The sequence below is a fragment of the Lissotriton helveticus genome, chromosome 5_1 (assembly GCF_964261635.1).
Source record: "Lissotriton helveticus chromosome 5_1, aLisHel1.1, whole genome shotgun sequence".
NCBI classification, from domain to species: Eukaryota; Metazoa; Chordata; class Amphibia; order Caudata; family Salamandridae; genus Lissotriton; species Lissotriton helveticus.
The window spans coordinates 1,101,548,838-1,101,574,449 of record NC_136065.1 but is presented as its reverse complement, the minus strand read 5'-3'; the positions used below and the strand labels follow the sequence as shown (position 1 = coordinate 1,101,574,449).

The following is a 25,612-nucleotide window of genomic DNA, read 5'->3' as shown; positions in this document are numbered from 1 at the left end:
CTGGGACGACGAAGACTGCGGCCAGGAAGTCTCCAAAGATCCCGACATACGTGCCACCAGCAACTTCATCTGGTGCTCATTAAGCGTCTTTGGCTTCAGCTTTTGACAAGAGACACAATCCTTGGTGTTGTGGTGTTAGCCCAAACACCACATACAAACCATATGCAGTTCTGTAACTGACATTTGCCGACTACATGACTCACAAGGCATAAGTCTGGTGACATGGAGAAAAAAGGGCACACTTTTCCTAACAACAAATAACTGTCTAAGTAGGCCGAAAACGGCCTGAGGAACTGCTTCTCCAGATCCGCTTTACACCGCAGAAAAGAAGAAACTGATTTCTATGCGCCGGAGGGGCTTTATATGACTCCACTGATGCCATGACCGGAGTTGACATCATCACGGAGCTGTACGGCACCTTCTCCCAGTGTGCAGAATTACTGCTAAAAAATATCCAGATCCAGTCTGACGCCTGGGGAGAATTCAAAGTTAAGGAATCTGAGGCTAGATGTTTCTATCAGGTTGTACTATTCAGGTGTAGGCTAATTTTTCCATGTTTTAGGGAGGCAGAAAAAGTACTTTACCTCTACTTGTAAATGTAAATGTCAAGGTACTTATAGAGCGCACTGTCACCAGACGGTCACCTTGCGGTGTCGCCTATGCGGCTTCCTGGCGCTGATACTCATACCGCTGTGGAACCCCTCCTGGCTTTCCCTGTGAAGTGTCCACTCCTGGGCACCCCCAGGGTGAAGCTAGGCATCCTTAGCGCTGTTGGGGCCAGTGTGGAGGTTAAGCAAGCTATTGCCCAGAGTTGCAGCGTGGGGCCCGTGATTAGAATAGGCACCGAGGCGAGAATTAACAGGTCCGAGGAAATTGAGCCCAAGACCCCGCCGAGGCGGGAATCGAACCCTGGTCCCTGGCCAGAACTCTGCATCAGGGTCTGCCGCTCTAACCATTGAGCCACACTCCTCCACACTTAGCAGGGATAGAGTGCACAGAGTCCTAATGCCAATAAAAACAGGTTCAGCAAAAAAGAGGAGTGAAGTCAGAGTCTGGGGGAATACCATGGCAAGGATATTCTGTCAACAATTTACAAACTCTCAGTGCAGCCTATTCATCTGAAACAGAGCACTCTGCACTCTCCAAGGGTTTCCAGAATCCTTTCTTAGTCTGATATTTTTAATTAGGTAAAGTGATCGAAGAAAACATTGACAGTAATGGCTGTATATGCAGTAGAGGTATTTCCTATGCGCTTTTTAGCTATGCATGTAGGAATGCTCTAACAAAAGCACATCAACTAACCAAATGCTTATGTAATGAGACCACTTGAATGGAAGACTCAGTTTGAAACAGTATGCTTATTAATCTGATAGCACATGTTCAAGCTGACAGATTGAGGGTATCTAGTGACTTGTGAAGTAATAGTACACACATTTAAATCATAGATTTATTCTTACTGGAAGGTTAATCTCTTTATATGTTGTATGTATACATGTGGATTAATATGGTGCATTCTAGTTTCACATCAATAGTCTAGTAAGGAAAAGCAAATATGATGTATATTCAGCCCAAAGATGTTAGACTGGGAGAAAAGGAAGAGAAGAGGGAGGGTTAGGGTTAGGGTAAGATTAACAATAGTATTTGAAGTAACATGAAAGGTCAAAGTTGAATGAGGCTGTAGTGAAGAAGGGGATTCTCTTCAGGGAGTCTGGTCAGTGGGTGTCCCCTGTGTGATCAGGTGAGGTTTAAAAACATGAAGAGAACTAGGTCTCTAATAAAAAATAGTGTTGAGGTTAAATGGCATGATGAGGTCTTAGATGTCTGGTGGGATTAGGACTGTGATATGAGTAATGGTTCGAAGGAAGTAAAACGTCTGTTCAGTGTTGTGCTTGCTAATTAACATTGTGGGTGAAATGATATTAGTTATTACAGCAAATTCACATTTTCTGCATTGCCATCCCAGATATTTCGCCTTTTTCTGGATCCTATTTTTCTGTTTTTTAACTCTGTGCATTTAACCCCTGCTAAACAGGAATAAAGTGCCTGTGCTCCCCCTTTAAACATGGTTACATTGACTTACCCTTGATTGACATTAACTTGCCTATATGTCCCTAGTATATGATGCTGGAAATACACCCAAGCCCTGGAAGTTAAATGCCACTTGTGGCCTGTTGCATGTTGGGTGCCATCCATGGGGTTGCCCGGTAAAACATGGCTTCAGACCTACTATGTGTAGTCTGACTGCAGCAGCCTAATAACCTGCTTTTAAACCTCTCAAAATAACCTTTTTGACAGACAGGAAGCCCTGCTTTTAAATATTAACAGGCCATCTCTAAGGACGTTGTGTCAACGACAAGCCAGGGTGTCTGACATTTAAAAGTGGAACATATAAGAAATTAAAGTAAGCATGTTCCTCCAGTGTTTGGCCCCGAAAAGGGTTTTGCGCTGACAGGGCTGTAGGTGGATCCTAGATAATGTCAACATACAGATTCTTTACTTTATTCTGTAATTTTTTACGGGAAACAGCTAGAATGGTAATTTCATTTTTCATATTAATTGTAAGTCTAATTCATTGATGTCGCTGAATTTGTTAATGGATATTTAGGAAAAGCAACTTTTAGAAAATTACCTTTTAACTGCCTGAAACTTCATAATGCTAATTAGCATTAGTCTTCGGAAAGCTGGTATGCAGTGTAAGGTATGAAAATTGCTACCAGAGCAGAACAATGGCTTGGAACGGGTAGTAGGGCAGACTGGGTGTTGAGTATTTGATCCCTATCATTTCACGAAGGACAGGTGGGTTGTGCCCGAGAATGTCATTAACTTGAAAGGATCAGAGGCGAACCTATCTATTCATATTTTAATGTAAGGGAAGACCCAAAGACGAGAACGCCTTTGTCCCCAATGCCCACACTAGCCGTGCTGGCACCAAACTCAATGGGATGGAAGCTATGCCCATAACTGGATTGGAGTGAACACATGGAAGGAGACCATTGATTTCCCCTGCCACACCTGTGAGTGGACACAAGAGTACTAAGCATGGGAAAAAAGGGTTTCCCCATCTTGGATTTTAGATTTGAGGGGCACTGTGGAATTGTTGCAGCAGGACAAATGAAAACTGCTGAAAACGTGGGTAGAGTTGCCCTAGGAAACAGTTTCCCCATTGGTTAGGGAGTGCCCAGGAGTTACCCCTAATCACTGGCTAGTGCCAGTCATAAATATAGCACCCCAAGTAACTCTCCACAGAACACTTTCTAGATCTGTGGAAGAGCATGAGAGGGATGGACCTGCTGTTTTTGACCCAAAAGGATACCTGAAGTACTGTACCGTCTCCTTCTTGTTCCAAGGACAAAGAAGTGGATTCCAAGGGTCAGTTGGCTAACGTCTTGTTTGCCTATAGAGAAACAATCTCTAAGAGGCCTTTTTCCTAAAGTACCCAGTTGACCAGTGCCAGCTGGACCTTGATGTTGCCATTTGCTCGAGTCAGTCCTGGCCCCTAAGTGCTGTCCCTAAGGCCCAGAGAGCATTAAAAGTGACCCAGAGGTTCTGCTCCAGAAAACCTGAACAGTTAGAACTTAGAAAATGTTTGGACTTCCAAGATGCCCTTGTGGAAAATATGTCTGATTTGGATGCACTTTTCTCAGATACAGCTTCAGGCTTGCCACGCTGAAGGATTTTCAGCTCAATAAGAAAATACTAACTCAGAATGTAAAATCCTTGACAGGGATTTGACCTCTTGGGGTATCCAACCAGTGCTCCATTGTGGTCGCCTGAAATCACACCTAGGTCCAGGTCTACTGTTTCCATAGACTATCATTGCAACTTAATAAATGCTGGCACTATATTTACTTAAACATTTTAAAAATCATTTCTCTATTTCCCTTCATTGGATTTTTGTCATTTTGGTGTCATTTTGTTTATTAAATTATACTCTATCTTTCTAATTTGATTTGTAATTTTTATTGTATGGTGTTTTGACTTTAGTACTGTTTTCATTTGCATAAACACTTTACACATTGCTTTAAGTTAAGTCTGTCTGCTTTGTGCCATTGCTCCCAGAGAGTGAGCTCAAGTTAATTTAGTGACTTTGAGGGTTGGTCTAACAAGTCAATGTCACGATTCATCCCAAATAATAATCCACTTTCTTTCAGTTCCTTAACTTTAACTCCAGTTCTCCAGTGTTGACATCTTTCAAAGATTCACATGCTTGAATCATTCCCTGTCATCAGGCTGGGAATCCCCAGTAAATTTGAATACAAGTAAACAATGCTAATATGGCCACAGGACCAACAAGAGTGGTCAGTATCACATTCACTTATTTTGAAACAATCCATAGTTCCGCCAACTAGGGGGACGTTTGGTGCTCTTTGCTTCCCTAGGAGGTCACCACTGCTCAGATTTCATAGCGTGTAGGTTAAGGAAGAGGAATGGTTTATTGTGAATCAAAAAACATACTGAAGACCTGGGGTTAGGGGTAGGTCACTACATTCTTGTCTTTTGTGCAATTATTCCTAGATTCACATGCTTGAATCAGAATAGCAAGCACTACATTGAAATTAAACAAAGCAGGAAGCAGGCTCACCTTTGCTGAAAAAGGTTGTGTACAACTGCTTGATTGACTCACAAGTCAGCTACTGCATTCACATCCAGGCATTAGTCCTTGGTGAAAGCACGCATGCCTTCCAGAACAGTGTGGCTGTCATTGCCATACTTCTTGTGTGATGCTCCTTCACGCTGCCTTGAAGGGGGTGCTTCACTTTGGTGTGATAAAAGGCATTGCAGGCCGACAACCAATGAGCAATACCCTGTTTGGACAATGGAGGGTCTCTGTCTGGGTGGCCGAAATAGAAATAATTGATCAGACGTATGGAAGTCTTCAGTTTTATCCATGTGTAATCTGGTGCATTTCAGGTCGGGAAGGAAAATTACTTTGTATTTTATAAAATGAAGGAACGACTGCTTGCAACCGGCCAACTCTTTGTGCTGAGAAGAGAGCTAACAACAGTGAGTCTCCTATGAAATATATTTGGGAAGAGACCTATAAAATAGTGCAAAGAGAGGAAGCATCGATTGACTAAGTTGTTTATTTAACTCACTTGGTACAGGATGGTGCCTCACTGGAGAGGAGAGGGCTGGGGGCCCTAAATAGTCCCTTCATGAATTGTTTGATTATTTTCCAAGAGGATAATGATGATTTCTCTGGTCTTCTGAATCTACAGATAGCAGGCAAATGACTGAAGCGTATATAAGACTGTTCAAGGCCATATCTAACATTGATTGAGCTATATTGATAGAAGCATGACCTCATATTGTACCGGCACCGATAAAAAAAATTTGCATTAGTATTTTTATAGGAGCTCCGTTCAAGGATCCCCACTTGAGCCCTTGGCAAGAGGGTCTCAAGGCCAGCATGGACTCCCGGGCTGGCACCGTGGAGTCTATCAGTGGGTGATGGACGGAGGAAGGCAGGCCGCTTGCATCGCTAGTGGGGCCTGGGCTCTTTCACAATCAGCTACTGCTATGTAGTGCTTGGTATGGAAGTGTGTGAATAGGTGCAAGCAAAGGCTGCTTCTGGGGAGCATTAGGCTGACAGCCAGCGCGAGGGATGTATGACGATACAACGCATACCATTACAACGCATGCCTTTACAACACATTTTTTACATCGCAACATCCTTTACATCGTATGATTTTACAGTGCATGTCACTACAACGCATTTTTACAAACTACCTTTACAATGCATTTCATTACATCGCATAATACATTTACAACGCATACCATTACATCGCATTTAAGGTAAGTGTTGGATAGTGTTCACGTTCAGGCTGCTCACCCACGCACACAAAGCGCTCCACGACTCGGGCCCCGAATACCTCAACAACCGCCTGTCGTTCTACGCTCCCGCCCGCCAGCTCCGCTCCACCAGCCTCGCCCTCGCCACCGTCCCTCGTATTCGCAGAACCACCATCGGAGGAAGATCGTTCTCCTACCTGGCAGCCAAGACATGGAACTCCCTCCCCGCACACCTACGAGTGACCCAGGACCATCTCACCTTCAGGAAACACCTCAAGACCTGGCTATTCGAGCAGTAGCGGCACCCCCTACCCCCCCACCCTTCAGTGCCTTGAGACTCACAGGTGAGTAGCGCGCTTTACAAATTGATTGATTGATTGATTGATAGTGTAGGGGGTATAATTCATATTCTAACTCCAGTGAGTGCAACAGTAGGGTAAGTGTTGTATAGTGTAAGGGTACTATGCATTGTAATGGTATGCGTTGTAATGTCTTGCGATGTAATGCCTGCGTTGTAGTGACATGCATAGTAATGGTATGGGTTGTAATGACATGCTATGTAATGTCTGCGTTGTAATGGCATGCTCTGTAAAGGATGATGCGATGTACAAAATGCGTTGTAATGGTTGTGCGATGTAAAAGTTGCGTTGTAAAGGTTGTTTCCCCAGCACAATACCGGGTGTCTGCCGTTCGCCCTGTGTTTCGTAAATAACATTCTTTAGGTTACCTCACAAAAGGTTAGTAGCAAATGTAGACGGCTCAGATTCTGGTTATTAATATTTTAATACAAGTAATAAAATCCCAAATGGACGCAGATTTGAAAGTAATTAATTGTATGGGAAATTCAAATACTTTCACAGTCACAATTATTGGAATAAAAGGTTTCTAAAACACCTGTTAGATAGCTAGATAATAAGTGAAGCACTGAACATGTCCATACCATTTTACACACATATTAAATAGAATTTGCTTCAGAGTTTGGTGTCATCCGCTGAAATACCCGAGAGCTTCAGTCAAACATGTTGTCTTGTTCTTACAGACACAGGCCTGGCCATTTTGTCCATCGAGTTTGGCTCAACCGAATGATCTAGTTTGAATGTTTAAGACCCTCCTGAACCAGCTGTTTCAAAGCCTCCAGCTGTGTATCAGGTAACTGATACCGTATTTTTCTACCAACAGTCATACCACAAATTGAAGGTGAGGAGGACTGCTGGCAGAGTTGACAACTCGCTGAGCTTGTGATTCAGATTAGCGTTTGTTATTAACGAGGTAGTCATTCTTTTTAACTATCTGGGGGAGAGTGGGGGCTTTTGCGTTCCTGAACAATGATAAACGTTCCACTAGATGAACAACAGGTACTAAAACCTTCCAGCAGCTAGCCTTAGTTTCTCAACGTTCTCTAATATAGCCCTGGGACAAAAGTTAACTTTCCAGACAGATCTACGGTTGGTAAGCTAAACTCCTTGTTAAATGGCAGAAATGAAGACTCGTGTGAAATCCTTGGTACAACGTACATTTTTGCTTAATCCATGGATTAACCAAAACTAAGATGAGACTATGTGACTACTGGAACTAAATTTATTTCATCGGTCTCATTCAGTGTTTTAGGAGATGTGTTCTCTGAAGTTACTATAAAACTCCTGAGCCTATGGAAAGTGGCAAACAGTGACGTACAGAACCCACAAAAGGAGCGGCAACAGTAGGTGTCACATCCCCTAACTCCTAGTTCACAACACAAAAATTATTTCTTTGAGCCTCCTATTTCAGCAGAACCACTATCCGTGCCTTCCTGACGTTGGAGAGGGATATACCATCATCCTAAGATCCCGGTAGAGGGGATAAGAACTTTCAGCGGACATTGTGGTCGAGTTTGGAGAGATTCCGCACGGACAAACGGAAGGCTACTAGGAGTGGATGCTTGAAGACGCACTGCAGGGGCTTGCATCACAAGGTATGGTGCTTAAACATTGCACTGGAGGCAAACACTACAGCCACGTCATCTCAACACTGTCCATATAAAGTGTGTCCTTCATGGAAACAAATTAGCACTCAGTACCAGAGGGGTAGTATGACGATCTCAGACTTGTTCCCATAGAAGCTCTCTTCCCTCTACGTAACTTTACATGGACTGGCTGCAAACCTTACAGTTCTAGCATTATGGACAGCCATACATCAAATTTTCAAGTGGAAGAGTAGAAAAAACCGACTTCAAAAACATGTCAAACAAGTGACTTCAGGAGATCTTGCAATGTGTGTTGGGCGAGACAGCCCTCTACATCAAACCATACCCCATGCACGTCGGACCTTAACAACGTTTACAGTGCTGCAGCTTATAACTCTAAAATGTAGGGATTTTATAATCGAGAGTGGTCTCACCAAAAACACCAATCAGAGAGTATGGCCTTCAAACATGCTGATCTCCTGTGAGCCAGCAGGAACAGTAAACATGGCCAACATTAAGGTTGAAATTGGTTTTTTTCCTGCGTGGCTAGTCAATAACTAAATAGAACAATTGTTTAACCGTTTGTGGTACCCGTAGGTGTGGAATGGGTAATATATTTTAAGGCAGCATGGAGCAACATCAGAGATTCCAGGACGACGACTTCTACACAAGCATGTCCCAAGTTGGGCATTCTTCTGAACTGGTTTGGGGCAAAAGGCACTCAGCCCCGGAGCCACAACTTTTATATCAATGAACTTTGTCTCTTAAGAGTCATCCCAGAAAAAAAATCTTGAGCATGGAAAGAAATTAATAAACCTAAGCGAAAAATCATAAATACTTAAAAAAACACAGAAGACAAACAAGTTAAAAATAATGAAAAAAATATCAAAGTGGTACTTTGATCGGGAAACGTATACCGAGATCCCAAAATGTCCACGTGTTTATAAAAACAGTAACGTTTGGATGTACACGCTGTGCTATTTGTACAGCACACTCAAATGGGGGTGGGAGGGAGAGGGTGCAGCACTTCGGTTTTTCGGGGGTCAGGTCCGTAAGGTGTCAGTCTTTTACATGTGTAATCACAAAACAATGGAGTAACCCAAAATCAAACTGAAGGACCTGGGTACCTTAAGACACATACACAAAATTGCATTTCTGAAAGTTCAGTTCCATATGTCAGTCTCAAACAACATTCGTATTTAAACATTATATCGAAAAGTCTTAGATCCACAAATGGATAGAATACATTTTTGGAAATGCAAATTTGTGTATGTGTCTTAATCTTCTGGTTTTGAAATCTTGTCTGCTGCCCTAACCTCGTAACTGTGGATTGTATCTACAAGACTGTTTTTCTTCTTTTACATATGGTGGTAGGAGATCTTTTGACATATTCAGTTCTTCTATGCCTCTTGTTGCTTTTTCCGATCGGACCTAGTCTTTTACTTGCGGACACACCGGTGAAACGTTGCTGCCAAGAGCTAAAACTCAAATTTCGCTCTGTAATGGCGAAACGTCCTGTGCTACAGGTTAGGGCATTCTAAATCATAAATACAAGAGTAGTAATACATATCAAAAGGGTTCCCTATATTGCTTCTCCCAAACAATGAGCAGGTTTAGCATTCACTCATAACTTTTCACATAAAACCACCTAATATGCCCGATATTATCACGTCTAGAATCGTTCAGAATATAAATATTTCTCTTCTGGCTCCTCCGAGTCATTATTTTGTACATTCTAGACATCACAGAGTGGCAGTGAAATGCATTCTTCCTAAGGCCCCACAGACTTTATGAAAAACATTTTAATGAAAAGAAATGAAACGTGTTTATCAGACATTACAGAGAGGGTTAAATGGGAGATAAGGGGGATCGCATGGACTTAAAAGCTTTTAGAGCTGGACGACTAGAATGCAGTATATCAAAACTTTATCTTTGATCTTTAAACCTCGCTGGGTGCAGTCTCTGTGATTAAGGTACAAAAGAAAAGCCATTATGCAACGTGCGATCAGTTTACGTTAGGCACTGCTGCCATCTACAGCGCAGTTCAGAAATAGCAGCTAGACAGAAATGATAAATCGTGTGAAATTCAATAAAGAAAGTTCCCGTCTAGGCTTGCACCGATCACGGCTAGAAACAGAGCTTGATGTTCAAAGGCACTGAAAGTAACAGGTTACCTGTAGCAGCAATTCCTTCTCGACCACCTCCTCGGTCTTGCTGATGAGTCGTTTCTGCAGCGTGTGTATCTTCTGAATTAACTCGTAAGTGCTCGGGTCGCTGGCCTGTACGAAGTATATATAACATGAACCTCAATCTCGATGCTTGTGGTTGAACTGAATAAACAATTACTGGCTATACAGCAGAAAATATATATTTTTGCTAACAGTGTTATTATACAGAATCCTAATTATGATAAATTAGATCTATAATTAAACCCTCTTCGTACACTTACAAATCTTAAATGAAACGTTTATTTGGCTGCTAATCCGAAAGAAAACAAGAGCAACATTGATTGATGGACATCTGTCCTTCTAGGTCCATAAAGAGTATGCCATTGAGTTAAGTATAATATCTACACTTTACAATGCTCCGTGGCAGCTAGGTCCATATACTATGGGGCAGATCAACAAGGAAGTGCTGCAGCGCGGCAACGCAAGCCCTTTGGCTGCGCTACGCTGCGGCACTTCCACCGCACGGGAATGCAACATATTTACAATATGTCGCATTCCTGTGATCTCCCCTGCGCTGGAGCACAAACTGCAACTATGCGCCGGCGCAGGCACCCTTGCACCATGGTGCAAGGATGCCTGCATCAAGTGAAGATTGTTTTTGTGCAGGAAAGGGCACCTTCCTGCACAAACACAATCACTACAGGCATTTTCCTCTTTCAATGCGTGCTGTGGAATGCAGCGCGCTTTGAAAGAGGAAAGGCGTAGCATTGACACGCATTCCCAGATTTACAATTCCTCGCAAATCTGGAAATGTGTCTCGTTCCATGGGTGTTGCGTGGGAACACCCAAGACAACACCCATGAAACGCTCCTTACATGCAAAGTGCTACTTGTGAAGGGGCCATATTTACAAGGAGAGGAAAAGTCACGCAGGGTGGCTTTTCCTCTCCTTGTAAATATGGAGAAGTGAAATGCGCCTCTAGTACGTCACAAAAAGTGACGTATTGGTGGTGCAGGGGGCTTGTAAATCTGCCCCGAGTTCTCATCAACTATTTCCGCTATTTAAAGATCAGCTCAATATGGGGAAGATGTCAACACGCAACCAGTGAGGACATGCATGCGCGGTTAAGGGCGGCGTACCCAGTAAACATAACACAGTATTCAGGGCCCAAGTCGGGGCTACACGCAGGTACACAGTGTCCACCCTCTATTTTCACACACCGTCCCCCCTGCCAAGAACTTGGGCCCCACAGAAATATGCAGAACTTATCCCGGTGTAATTTTCAGACACCGGGAGACGTTCAGCAGCGCCGGCACGTTGTCTGCTTTCCATTCCGAGCAGCAACCTGCAGGCAGCAAGGGAGCTGTTTTTTACCTCCAGCTGGGTCAAAGTTAAGGGGTCATCAGGCCTCCTTTTGTTTGAATAGCCTGACGGGTGGTGGCCTGGAAATGTATGAGAGGAAACAAAGGCAGCTTGTTATCTCTTTACAGGTACTTAAGAGATGCATGCTTTTTACTTTGTTCAGACCCTGTATGTAAGTGCATGCACTGTGAGAATGCCAGGTGTGTTGGTCAGTCCCAGTATTTACACAACAATTTCAATAGCAGTATTTTATTTCTTTTATGGCGCTAGGCAACCCAATACAGGGAGCTCTTTACGTAACATGCACATTATACATTGACAATAAATCATGTACATATGTAAATCAATGTACAAGATGAGTTACATGAGACAGTGTTACAAGGTGTAGGAGTCACATGTCCTTCATAGCTCACTGTGCTATATTACACAGATTACAATTTATGAGCTGCAGGCAACAAAAGGATCTCTGTGTTAAAAGCAGCAACCCACTTTACTATCTACATAAAATAGAAATATATAATCTGCATGTTATGTGATGCGCTTTGCAGGAGACACATTAACCCACTATGCTACTTTGATTCAAATCTGAGACTACACAAAACACACATCTCGCCAACAAACGCATTCAGCTCCAGAGTTATCTCATCATTATTATTATTCCCTGAGACTTGCTCTGCACCTTTCACAGCAGATACCTTAACCCATAAATATTTTAAAATGCAGACTGTGCAACCAATTAAGCAGAACAGATCTACTGCCATGCTTCTCCTTGTTGCCAATTGCTTTGTGACAGTGTTAAAAAAAATATATATATTAGGTGAGGCCTAGATTATGTGTCGGGACTGTGCCACTTTTATGGCACAACCCCGACCCCAAATCTCATTTCTTAAATCTCATAATGTGCTTAAATGTACTCAGGATATACCTGATAAACATGTATGAAGTCTTAATAACTGATGTCACTTCTTGGGATGTCACATCCAGTGAGGTCAGTTCCTGTTATGTCAAGTGCAATGTAACGCGTTGTGACATCATGCACTGTGATGGCATGCATCATGATGTCCCTTGCATACTGCCGAAACTGGTCAGTCCCCCCACTTCTTTTTTTAGGGCTTGTGCCCTGACAGTATGTGTTTGCAAAGCGCACATTCAACCTCGGTCCTCTTGGCGCTTAAATAACAGACTCATATTACTCATTTTTTCGACCTCAGGATGATGAAAGATTTAGTGGAGCGGCGAGGATTCGAACATGTGACCATCAAGTCAAATGCAATGCTACTGAGCCACCATGATGCTGGTCAGGTCTGAATCTTTGTACCGGGAAAAACTTGCAAAACTGTGCTTGTTTGTGTAAAATGGTTCATGGCATCAAATAAACTGTAAGTTACAAGGTGAAATTGTTTCATTCATTTGCTTCCACACCACAGTGTGTTTGTATTTATATAGCGCACTTCTACCCAGAGGTCTCGTCGTGCTGTATTCATACCGCTGTGGAACCCATCCTGGCTTTCTTGTGAAATGTCCACTCCTGGGCACCCCCAAGGTGGAGCCAGGCATCCAAGCGCTGCTGGGGCCGTTGTGGAGATTAAGCTAGCTATTGCCCAGAGTCACAGAGTGGGACCCATGATTAGACTAGGCACCGAGGCAAGAATGATCAGGTCCGGGGAAACTGAGCCCAAGAGCCGCCGATGCGGGAATTGAACCCTGGTCCTGGGCCAGACCTCTGCATCAGGGTCTGCCGCTCTAACCATTGAGCCACGCTTCTCCTTGTCATATCGTGCCACTTCAGACTGCTGATGGTCGTCTGCGATACTGTCACAAACTTTCGACAACCGGGCAACCCCTGAACAGAAGTATCTAGAACGTGTGTGGGAAGTAAAAGGAACGCAGGAGGCAGGTGCCATTGAGGCATCCAACAGACAATGGACTCATTTAGGGGCCGCGACCCCTGGCTTGCTCTTTGCTACCCCTATCACTGACTGTGCGACCCTGCCAGCAGAAGTGGAAAATTCAGTGCCAGGAACACAGGGTCAGGGTCAACTGGGGCTCCACTCTTTAATTTCAGTCACTTTTTTTCTAACACTAAAAGTGAATAAATAAAATATATTATTCACTAATAGTATAATAAAAATGGAGTACAATAAGCTGGAATAAGCCCTTCCATGGCAGCTGAGGTGAAGTAAAAAAAAATTGCTTTTAAATATGTGTGTGGGTGCTTGCGGTGAGAGTGTTTGTGTGAGAGAGTGTATATGTGTGAGTGTGCAATCGAGGCCTGTGGAGGGTGTTTCGGTGGGGCAGAGAGGCGGGGTGGGGGATGCTAAAAACCGGACTATGGATAAATGAAGGTAAGTAAACAATTTAGTTAATAAAACGAATTTCGTAGCGCGCCCTGCATCGCAAAATGTGATGCAGGGTGCTCTACGAAATTCGTTTTATTTATTCAATTGTTTACTTACCTTCAATTATCCATACTCCGGTTTTTAGCACCCCCACCCTGCCCCTCTCCGCACCGCCTCTCCGTCCCACCGAAACTCCCTCCATGGGCCGTGGCTGTGAGTGTGTGTGTATATGTGTAAGTATGTGTGTGTGAGCGAAAGTGGAGGTCAAAGGGCATGTGATGTCACTTCTGCTACCCCTGACATTTCGGTGAATTGACGTACATGCACTAGAAGGCAGCGAGCTCGTCATGCTAACGCCAGGGGCCTTTTTACACAAATGGATGGCGTGTGTCATTTTCATGTGTTGTGTGTGGCCAGACAGGGTACAGCGGGCGTTAAACAAATTTCATACCAGCGGTCCACGGCCTCTTCTTCTGCAGTACTGGAGCAGCTGCACCAATTACCCAGGCATTTTTTTCAGCTTAATGAAAAGCTAAGTGAAAAGGAATTTGACATATATTTCAAACTCATCCATTCTTTCCAATACTAGTTCTCAGACGAAAATGGAAAACTGAACTGTTGACCGTAGAGCATGATCCCAGTTTTCATATTACTTGTATTTATGTTACAAGGTACAAATGATAGACGGAATGCAGAGCAAATCAAATATTCACCCCAAGTCAACAGATGTGGGTTAAATCTATAGTTCTTTTGCTCACCATGCCACGCCAGTTGAAACCCAGCCATATGCAAATCAGTTTTTACCCTCCTCCTCATGGGAACAGTCCAGCCCGAACTGCCAAGCCAGGTCCTCCCTGGACCAGAAACAAGCATCATGGGATTTGTTTTGGGGTATTACCCCTCATCAGTCAGGCTAGCTTGAATCTAGTGGCACAGTGAGCCCAGGACCCACGTCTGGGCATACGCGGTGCACTTAGGGCGAGAAAGAAAAAGATACACAAATGATGAACGGAATACAGAGCAAATTAAACATGGGTATGCCCAGAAGTGGGTCCCGTGCTCTCCATGCCACTGGAGTCAGGCTAGCCTGGCTGATGAGGGGTGATGTCCCGAAACCGGACCCATGTTTCACCTCCTGCTCCATAGCTATCTCGTTCCACTTCTTAGGAAACGCTGACTTCCATTAACCGACACAAGTCCCATGGCCACGTTCTTCGGAGACTCTGAGAGGTCTGAACATAGTTGTTTGCGGTAGGAAGAGGATTGTGTGTGCTTCAATATATTTCTGCAGCTCTGACACTGTACCAAAACAAATAGCTGTCTTGGCATTTGTTTTTGCTGTCTTTTCACTATTACAGATTATGGTCTATAACTTCTGGAAAATTTGAGCTTCAATAAGAGTCCCATGACTCCAGCAGTTGGCCACCTCTGCTGTATTTTCTCTAGGGAGGTAGCCATATTTTCTCAAACAACTTTTCAAGGGGAACCTTTCATCTTTCTTATGAGTACATTTGCCTAATAATAGTTTCTGCCTCAGGGAAAATGTTGGACAGATCTCGTCAAGGTTACTAGGTGACTCCAGGTAACGAAAGGTGTCGTTCCTCTGCCCAGGATTTTTGTTTAACAACTGATTACATTCTGGAATTGGTAGTTCTGGTTCACTCAAATTGATCCAATTGAACAAACATCCATGAAAAGAATTGTTTGTAAAAGAAAAGGTAAGGACTAGACGACTGAGTCACAAAGGACGGATTAATCTGGTAACCACAGATCTGGCAGAATTGTGAACTTAGCCTGATTGTTGGATCATAATACTCATACTATCCAGACGGTCTCTGTCCTTAGAACACTTTGCTCAGTTTATGGCTAAGCTCATAACCCCAAAAATACCTCTGGTAACAAGTCTAAGTAGTTTATAAAACAAAGCTTTACCTCTATGGGCCAGTAAATTCTGTTGCCCACTAATTCTAATTCAATCCTGATCCCAAGCTTGCCTCTTTGAACAATACCAGCGTTTATGAGTAAATGGCTTTCCATCTACGAAGGGTAGCAGAGAAATTAACTGAATCATTGAGGGTAGAGGCACCTTGTTACGAGTCTCAAATATATAAAAGCCTGCAGAAAAAAAAATGTCTTTCTTTCCTAGAGACAGCTTCACTATGGGAAGTTGTAGCACATTTGACACCATAATAACGCCTACGAATGTCATACTTTAAATGTAGGTGATTGTTAACATTTAGAAGTTTTCAAGAAAACATAAAGGTGTGCTTGGTATCCGAGACAGCATGTCTATGATTACTCTGGTTGAACATCTGGATTTTGACCCTGAGTATGAAACCCTGTGCACCCTAGATGTAGAATCTTTATACACTAACATCCCCCAAAATGCTGCCTTACTAGTCATCCAAAAAGTCTTAGATACACGGCCACGTCCACATAGGGTACCCACCCTATTCATTCTGCAACTACTCGAGCTTTGCTTGACAAAAAACTTTTTCTGTTTTGACAACAACTACTACCAACAGATCAAGGGGACATCTATGGGGGCTATTTTTGCCCCCAATCTGGCCGTACTGTTTATGGACCAGCTAGAAACAGGCTCAATCCTGGTGCCAGGCAACCCATTCCATCCGGGCATTAAACTATGGCGTCGATATATAGACGACATTTTTATGATCTGGACTCAGCCCTCTGAGACATTACAACAGTTTCTCCATTGGCTTAATAATAACTGCCTTGGTCTCACCTTTTCTCTTACCCATGACAAATCTTCAATAGCATTCCTAGATCTCACCATTTACCATGCAGAAGGTGAGCTTCTCACAAAGCTATTTCGCAAACCCACAGAGCGTAACACGCTTTTGAATTATAAAAGCAATCATCCCAGGGCCCTCAGAGATTCATTGCCATACTCACAATTTCTGAGGATTAGGCGAAACTGCTCTGATAAGAGAGACTATTTCAGAGAAGCAGAGGTACTGTCCACTAAACTCAAAGAAAGAGGCTACCCAAAACGAATAGTGAAACAAGCTTCCAAACGTGCATGGTACTGCCCGCGGGAAGTGTTGTTAACCCCAAAAGAAAAAACCCAGAGAGAGAGAATAGCGTGTGTCACCACCTTCTCCCCAATATCTAACAAGATCCGCAAATCGATTCTGAAGCACTGGCCCACTCTGAATGTGGGGAATATCAAGATTGATAAACCCCTCTTCGCATTTAAGAAAAATAAAAATCTTAAGGACCATCTGGTGAGGGCAGCTCTCCCAGTTGCTACACAAGGGAATACACTAGAAACAGCTTGGAGCTTGCCACCCATTGTAGGTCATGCTAAATGTGGAAAATGTAATGTTTGCGATTTCACGGTGGAGGGCACAAAATTCACGCACCAGCACATCACATTTGATAGACGATCTTTTTCAAATTGTAACACATCAAATGTGATTTATGTCATCGAATGCCCTTGTCCAAAACTCTACGTGGGACAAACAACGCAGAAAGCAAAGACCAGAATCTGCCAACACAGAAGCCGGATCAGATGTAACACTGCAAATGCCCCTCTGGTGGACCACTATAATGCAGTGGGACACACTGAGAACGACATCAAATGGTCCATCCTCAAAGTCGTGAAACTTCCCCATAGAGGTGGCAATTTGGCCCAGTTACTGAACAAGGAAGAACTTAGAACAATGATTCAATTTGACACTATTCGGAATGGCCTGAATCGCCTAGAGGACTGGACAAGCCTACTTTAAATGACTGTACAAAATGTGGTTTTCCTGTAACTATTGTCTGAACCACATGAAAAAACGGTTTAACACTCCTACAAGTTTTGTACTGGTAAAACATTATGAGAGGTTTTATAGAAATGGTATGAAGAAATGTCACTAAATAGATTGGCACTCGCACTTTAAACAAGCACTAATTCACCACTGTAAGTATTGTTTAATGCACAAATGTCACTTCCACCATGTCTCCGCTGCAAGGCGCTTAAGTAAACCCAATTGGGTCCCCCTCCAAAAGATGGCGCTCCCCCTAGGCACCTATCCTCGGAACAATGGCTGGCCCACTGGACGCACCGCACCAACCCAACATGGCGCTCAGTTCCTGTCAATGACTCCCATCCCAAGATGGCGCCCATTGTTGACGTCAGCCGACGCTGCTCGGCATGCTTACTTCAGCGCAATGGCCCCCATTGCACACACAGCGCTGGACCGGACATTGACTGCCCCGCCCGCTGCTCGACTATGTCGACCGTGACATAGCTTGGTCTCCACACGCCCTCAGGTAAGATTGCTCACAGCCAACGACCCCGAGTGGTCCCGGCTTCCCGATATCTCAACTGTGCTCGTTTGCTTTAAACACCACCACCCTTATGCTATTCCGTTTCCCCACAGGGAACGTACTCAATCTACGAGCACCAGACTACGCCAAACGGAGCTTGCTCAGTACGAGTACATAAGGTAATTTTTGCCCCGGGTAGTGAGCCCCGCACAGCCCCGCCCTCAGTAGTTTTGGAAATCTAAAACTCCCCTTTGATTTCAGGTGGATGCCTTACAATTCCCCCACCACCACGAAGAGGGTCGCCACCCCCACCGACCCTGGGTAAGCCCTTACTGCCCCTCCGGTCACTCCACAAAGGACGCCGACTGCATGTCTTAGTCACTTATAATAAGTTCAAACGAAGTGTGCAACCGAGTTGATCTTTATTATCTTTATCATCAATTCGTTTTTAACGTTACATGGAGCTGCACACAAGTCACTACCACGTCGGTCTAATTTTAAACAAACCCACCACGAGTATTTCACCTGTATAGACACAAATAGATCGAATCCGAGTACAAGAGTTTCTGTTATCATGTGTGATCCTAGAATTTTCAGGTCTAATGAACACTCTCTTCTTGAAAAATTGTTTGAATTCTAAAACAGTTTTTTCTTTCGTCTTTTTCCTCCTTTATTTTCCTACAGGCGGTTAACAATTGCTTAATAAGTGATTTTGACGGGCAAATACTTCAAATTTGTCAGTCCTGATGATGGTCCCAATTAACTGAGCACTAGGGATCGAAACGTCGACTATGTAAATTGCCTCACAACCTAAACCATTGTGTAAAATTTGTTGTGTCTTGGCAGTTGTTTGGCATACCTTGAATGTAATACTGATTTAAAAGTGGCCAACATTTGCTCTTTCTTTTGCCTGTTTTCTCAAAAATTCTTCATTTTTCTTGTGTTTCCTTTTTTGTGTGGTACAGGATTGTGCCTTGTTATCCCTTTTACAAGAATTACATTGTTAAAAATAAAACGTCCTGTCCGGCTGGACAGTGACAAAATATAGTCTCCAATTATGGCCTATATTTCATCACTTTTGAGTTTTATTTAAAATGCTAAGGACCCTTGTTCTTGTATAATGGTATCCGATTGGGGGCATCAAAAAACAAAATGATAGTGGGAATGCTTGTATTAATATGATCAACGGGTGATCGCTCAGGCCGCATTGAAAATACGAGATTTTTTATCCACCATGCCACCGCAGTTTGGACCCAGCAATATGCAAATCAGCTTTGACTCTGCTCCAATGGGAACAGCCCAGCCCGAGCTACCAGGCCAGTCCTTCCGGAACTTGAAAACAAGCAACACAGGACCGGTTGCTCATACAACACTCCACCACTCTCGTGCATATTCCTGCTGCACAACCATGCCCCAAGAACTGCTATTCGTCACAGAAACTTGGCTGAACCCACAAGTGGTACCGGACCTGAGGATATTTTTTGGCAGCCTACGCAGCACCCCTACATATATGCCTATTCCCTGCTGACGAGAGGTAACAACCTCAAAACACGTGTCCAGGGATGGCCAACGCGACAGTGATTTTTTGCTCAAGACCCTGGCAGAGGCGCACCTGCTGATGCTTACTTCATAGACCACAATGCTTTGGGGCAACACGCTGATAGGACAAGCAGTGTGCGACCAATTGGACTTTCTTTTGTAATCAAGCTCCCTTGAGCAGGTGGGGCTGACGAGCCCGGGTTACGCACCTGCGTGCCACAAGTGGTACCGGACCTGAGGATATTTTTTGGCAGCCTACGCAGCACCCCTACATATATGCCTATTCCCTGCTGATGAGAGGTAACAACCTCGAAACACGTGTCCAGGGATGGCCAACGCGACAGTGATTTTTTTGCTCAAGACCCTGGCAGAGGCGCACCCGCTGATGCTTACTTCATGGACCACAATGCTTTGGGGCAACACGCTGATGGGACAAGCAGTGTTCGACCAATTGGACTTTCTTTTGTATTCAAGCTCCCTTGAGCTGGTGGGGCTGACGAGCCCGGGTTATGCACCTGCGTGCCATGAGTGGTACCGGACATGAGGATATTTTTTGGCAGCCTACGCAGCACCCCTACATATATGCCTATTCCCTGCTGACGAGAGGTAACAACCTCGAAACACGTGTCCAGGGATGGCCAACGCGACAGTGATTTTTTGCTCAAGACCCTGGCAGAGGCGCACCCGCTGATGCTTACTTCATGGACCACAATGCTTTGGGGCAACACGCTGATGGGACAAGCAGTGTGCGACCAATTGGACTTTCTTTGGCTGAACTCATCCTCAGCACTGGACATTGCTACAGCCACCCCCAGGTCAGGACTATCAGCACAAGCCCAGAGGTGGGTCACCATCATTTTCAAGGACATCATCAGCTGCACCACCACCAAAGATGCACCCTCTAGCTACATGGAATATATCTCACATTCAAGCAAAACATCACAGCCAACTTCACTCTGAGTGGGACCCCATTATACCGACCCCCAGGACCCTGCACCAACTTCCCTAGTGAAAGCACAGACTTTGTTGCACTGCTCATTATCAACTCCAGCATCTTCATCATCCTCAGAGACTGGAACTTTCACCTGGAACACCGCACCGATCGTACTCAACAGTCCTTCTGGAAAACCTCAGAAACCCTGGCCTCACCCAACACATTACGGAACCCACTCACGCTGCTGACACCTTCTGGATCTGATTTTTACCTCCATCAACAACATCACAGACCATCACAGATCACCTGGTCAGATCAAACTCTCGTCAGATTCAGCATTTACAGCCCGCACCAATAATGACTTATCACAACGAGTCATTTTCCACAGGAGCTGGAAAAACTTCCCAGAGGAGGTCTGGAACACCACTATCTCTACACACAGACCGGAACACACCAGTAGCCTGCTGGAAACCATCAAACACAGCGGGATCACTGCATGACACTCTGGCACCCTTCAAGTCCAACAAAATGAGCAGAGCTTGACCATAAGCAAGCTGATACATAGAAGAACTTAGGCTAACAAAACATCACTGTAAGCAACAGGAGCATAAATGGAGAATCAGCCAAGAAGCTGCAGACAAGGACACCTTCAAATCTGACTGAGATGGTACCAACAACAGATCCATAACGACAGTATGCAGCTCTCGCTGACCGCAACAATGACAGCAACAGCACCAGCACAGAAATCGCCACCATTGTGAAAGATTTCAGAACTGCAGCAGCTGCCTCCAACAGCATCACCTCCTCACAGGACCTCTGCAACATACCCTCAGAATGTTTCTGCAACAAGATCATCTCCTTCTACAGTAACAATGACCCTCAAACTGGCCATGTCACCCTCACAGCTCCACTTCTCATCTCAGCTAACAAAGAGACCTCCTGACATATCATCACCAAGGACGAGACCGCAGTCTCTTTGGGCCCCATAAGACACCTATCCCCACTGCGCCTTCACCAAGGGACCCCATCAGTGAAGCTCTTGCACCCATACTCAATGCCTTAATTTCATCAGACACATTTCTGGCTGCCCGGAAAACACAGCACTGTCCTCCAGCTTCTCAAGAAACCCTCGGAGGACCAATCCACACTCACTAAGTAAAGCCCGATCTTCTTTCTTCTGTATCAGGCCACAGTCTTGGAAAAACTCACCAGCAGACACCTTACTGACTACTTCAGCCACCACCCAACTACAGTATAGAAACAGCACTCATTGCCGCCACTGATGACATCTGCATGATCCTGGACACAGGAGGCATTGTGGACCCTCATCCTCCTAGACCTTACCACAGCATTTGACATAATCTCCCACCGAATACAAAGACATGATCACCACTGGACCTTCTTCTTCGTGACAGGCAGAACACAAGGGGCCAGCCTGACCTCAATCTCATTGCAAGCTCGTAAACTCATCCATGGAGTGCCATAAGGCTTGCCCTTCAGCCCAACCCTCTTTAACGCCTACATAATCGTCCTGGCCAATGTCATCCACACACGCATCAACATCCTCTCCGAAGCCAACAACATGCAACTCATATGCTCCCTCTTGGATAAGAGTGGTGGCTGGCCAACCTTGGCCCTTCACTCCCTTTCCCTTTCTCACCCCCAGCACCCATTCCAAGTACTTTTGACTCATCATTGACAGAAACAGAACATGACTGCACAAGTTAATGTGGTCACATCATCCTGCTTCCATACTCTGGAGATGCAGAGGAAAATCTCTAATAGTTCCCTAGCAACACCCAAAAGACCGCCATATAGGCAGGACCTTGTCACAGCTAGCTGGACTATGTTAACACCATCTACGCTGGAAGCAGCAAACAACTCACCAGAAGATTACAGTCCATCCAGAACTCAGCAGCCGGACTCTCCCTCAACCTACCACATAGGTCTCACAACACACCACACCTTAGTGAGCACCACAGACTCTTGGTACACAAATGCGTACAGTTCAGATTCATCACTCACACCTTCAAAGACCTACACACACATTCTTGCCTACCTGAACAGGTGCAACTCTTTCCACAAACCCTTCAGACACCTCCACTCTGCTGGATCCCTTCTCACACACATCCCAAGTATTCACAGAAACAGACCCGAAAGGTGGGCCATCTCCTACACCACTTTAAAAACCTGGAATGATCTCCAACTACACATCAGGGCTACCTCATTTCTTCTGGATTCCGCAATAAGCTGAACACCTGCCTCTATGTTAAACTCCCTGTAGCAGGCTTAGTTGCGCATCTGCTCAGTACCAGTATACTGTCACAGGTGATAATGCGCTCTACAAATTCTCACACGATTTCATAGCATAACATTACCAAATCCTTTATGCCCTAAAGGCTAGTCCGGCTGTGTGCTTCGTCTCCCTGTATGCTAGGCACTACCAGCACATGTGAATACAGAGAAGCCCTCTGGGTCAATACATGTAAACTTCTGGATAAATAAATATAAGTATTCTTAAGGTCCCTCTTGTGGCAGCTCAGATCAATCTGATCATATTAAGATATTGTATGATTTCCAATAAAACACACTGTTTTTACCCGAAGCAAAGCAATGCCCTGAATTGGCCATTGGCCTCTAAATAGACAACTTTATAATCGTCTGTCTGTCTTCCCCGGGACAAGAGCTGCAGTGCAGGGTCCAGTCTGAGCATGGGAACCTCTGAAATCCCTCACCACTGCTCTGCCTTTAAAATAAAAGGGAAAACAAAACATTTCAGAAAACTCTTACCTGACGCCGGGGGGCCACCGCAGTTGGCGCTGCTGTCACCGTCGGAGCCGCTGGGTCCCTGACGCTGCGAGGTGGAACTGCAGCTCCCAGCAGGCTTCACGAGTCCAGCCCACCTGCTTCCTGTCATCACGCGCCCGGAGGCGCTGTAAAAGGCGGAGGCTCTCACTGGAGAGCGGGGGCATTTCAGAAAACTCTTACCTGACGCCGGGGGGCCACCGCAGTTGGCGCTGCTGTCACCGTCGGAGCCGCTGGGTCCCTGACGCTGCGAGGTGGAACTGCAGCTCCCAGCAGGCTTCACGAGTCCAGCCCACCTGCTTCCTGTCATCACGCGCCCGGAGGCGCTGTAAAAGGCAGAGGCTCTCTTCGCATCGCGGACGCGCGCGGGCGTCGCCGGGCTGAGCCCGGGCAGAGGGCGGGCCGTCTGTGGCCGTCCGGGGACGTACTAGGACGGGCCGGGCCATCCCCCTTGGCTTGACCGTTGAGAACCCGTAGGTGATTACCACATGTGAAACTTTGTTTTTATTGAATAACATTCATTTGAGGCACCTGACCAACCCTAAAATGTCTGTCCAAACTACTTTACCCGATAACTATTTGTTGAAAGTAGTGTCTAGAATTAATTGTGACAGAAGGAAATCATTGGGGAAAAGTATTGTTCCAGACCTTTCATCGATTCCATCTACAGATGTAAATAATGCAGTTATTGCAGATACTGACATTGTCAGCGAGACTGTTGCATTAGCGGAGCATGATAATATTGATGTTGATTTAACCACGGCATTAGATAATTCAATCAGGGTGGAAAATGATCCAAGTGAGAATTCCGAAGGTACACCACAACCATCTGTTAGGGCTACTAAATATATGCGTGCCTGTAAGAAAATGGCACCTAAGCGGGGAAATAACTCTAACAGAAAGAATAGGAAAGATGCCTTACATAAGGAGAGTGCCGATGAAATGGGGGCATTAGCAAATGATAATTTTGTTTCTATTATGCCTGACCAAATTGACCTGTTACTGAGCAGTATTTACGATAAATTTAATAGGGTAGTAGACCCCCTGTTAACTAAAATCGATGATCTGCAGGCAGAAGTAGTAAGATTAAGGGCCGCGGTGGATCAGCATGCCGGCAAATTGGAAAAAACTATATCTAATTTCAAAATGCCGGCGTGTGCAACCACTGTATCTACTACTACTACTAACAGGGCGCTACCACAATTACGACCTACTAATAGTGCCCCGTCCTCTAATACTAGGAAACAACAGCCCAATGAGCCACCTATACCTAGCCATATAATAGCTCAGGAGGCAGGCAGACCTTTACAGCAATTAAGCGTGGTGTCGACAAGCTCAAGCTCAAGCTCAGGGTCGGGTATTTTATTGAATGATGTTAGACTTATACCGGCCCCAAATAGTGTAAGTGCAGCTCCGGTATCAGCTGGTTTATCTCTGCCCGCTGCAACAAGGGGAACGAATGGTGTACCCATGCGGATATGTAGGCGCCCAGTTGACCTTCCACCTGAATGTGTACCTTATGTAGTGGTACTTACTAATGTTCCGATTTTAACCCAGGTCCCTATTACCCAGGAGTCAGCGGAATCTTTGAAGAATAAAACAATTTCCTGGTTAAACCGCCACTGTGGTTTTCCAGTTGGCTACTCTGACCAAATTGTTTCGATCAGAAGAGTCAATTGGATTGGTAATACAAGAAAAACATGTGGGGGGGACTGCGTGATTATTAATTTTAAACATCCGCAACACGTTGCGACTGTTCCCCTTAGAGCAGCCTCACTCACGCAGTCAGAGACAGATGTAGTTGCTAGACCTCTGGGCTACTTTTATAACCATCTTAGCAGGCCACCCTCTGTTGATTGCGGGGAGGGAATAACAAGTAACTTCACCTGTCCACCATTTGTAAATAGACCTGTGTTGCCTAATCCCCGTCCTGGTTTCCATGATGGCACATTTACCCCGCTGATGCATGCGATGAGTTCTGCGATAGGTGGGAACAATTTGGGAAACAAATTTGTAGCTTACTCCCCCAATCCTCTTACCAACTATGGTATCATCCCTCCGCCTGTCAATGGGATGGTCTACCAAGTCCCTATTCAGAACAGGTATCAGTCGTTGAGCTTTCTGGATCAGAATGATTGACATGAGACTGACCCCTCCCGGGGTGATGTACCTAGTAATAATTGCGGAACAGTAGCTACCCACGTGAATGAACCAGATGATAACGTGATTGTAGAGTGTACATTAGTAGGGGGAGATGTCTCAAATACAATGCATAACATAGAGCTTTTTAATCTAGAGGATAACATGTCCATACCCAGTGATGAACCGCTTATTATTAGCCATGAGAGTGATAGAGTAACTTGCCACATTGCCAGTTGGAATATTGCAGGCCTAGTGGCCAAGGAGGATATGTTGGGATGGATAGATTTTGTGAATTTATTTGACATCA

At 44.8% G+C, this 25,612-nt stretch overlaps 1 protein-coding gene across 1 annotated transcript in view; it reads right to left on the bottom strand.

Annotated features, from left to right (window-relative positions):
- The window catches only part of CFAP58 (cilia and flagella associated protein 58), a 702,265-nt gene that overhangs the window by 195,187 nt on the left and 481,466 nt on the right, over nt 1–25,612 (bottom strand). Inside the window, exon 15 of the mRNA XM_078641175.1 lies at nt 9,910–10,014. Coding sequence (XP_078497301.1) covers nt 9,910–10,014 — 105 coding nt within the window. The remainder of the gene's footprint in view (nt 1–9,909; nt 10,015–25,612) is intronic.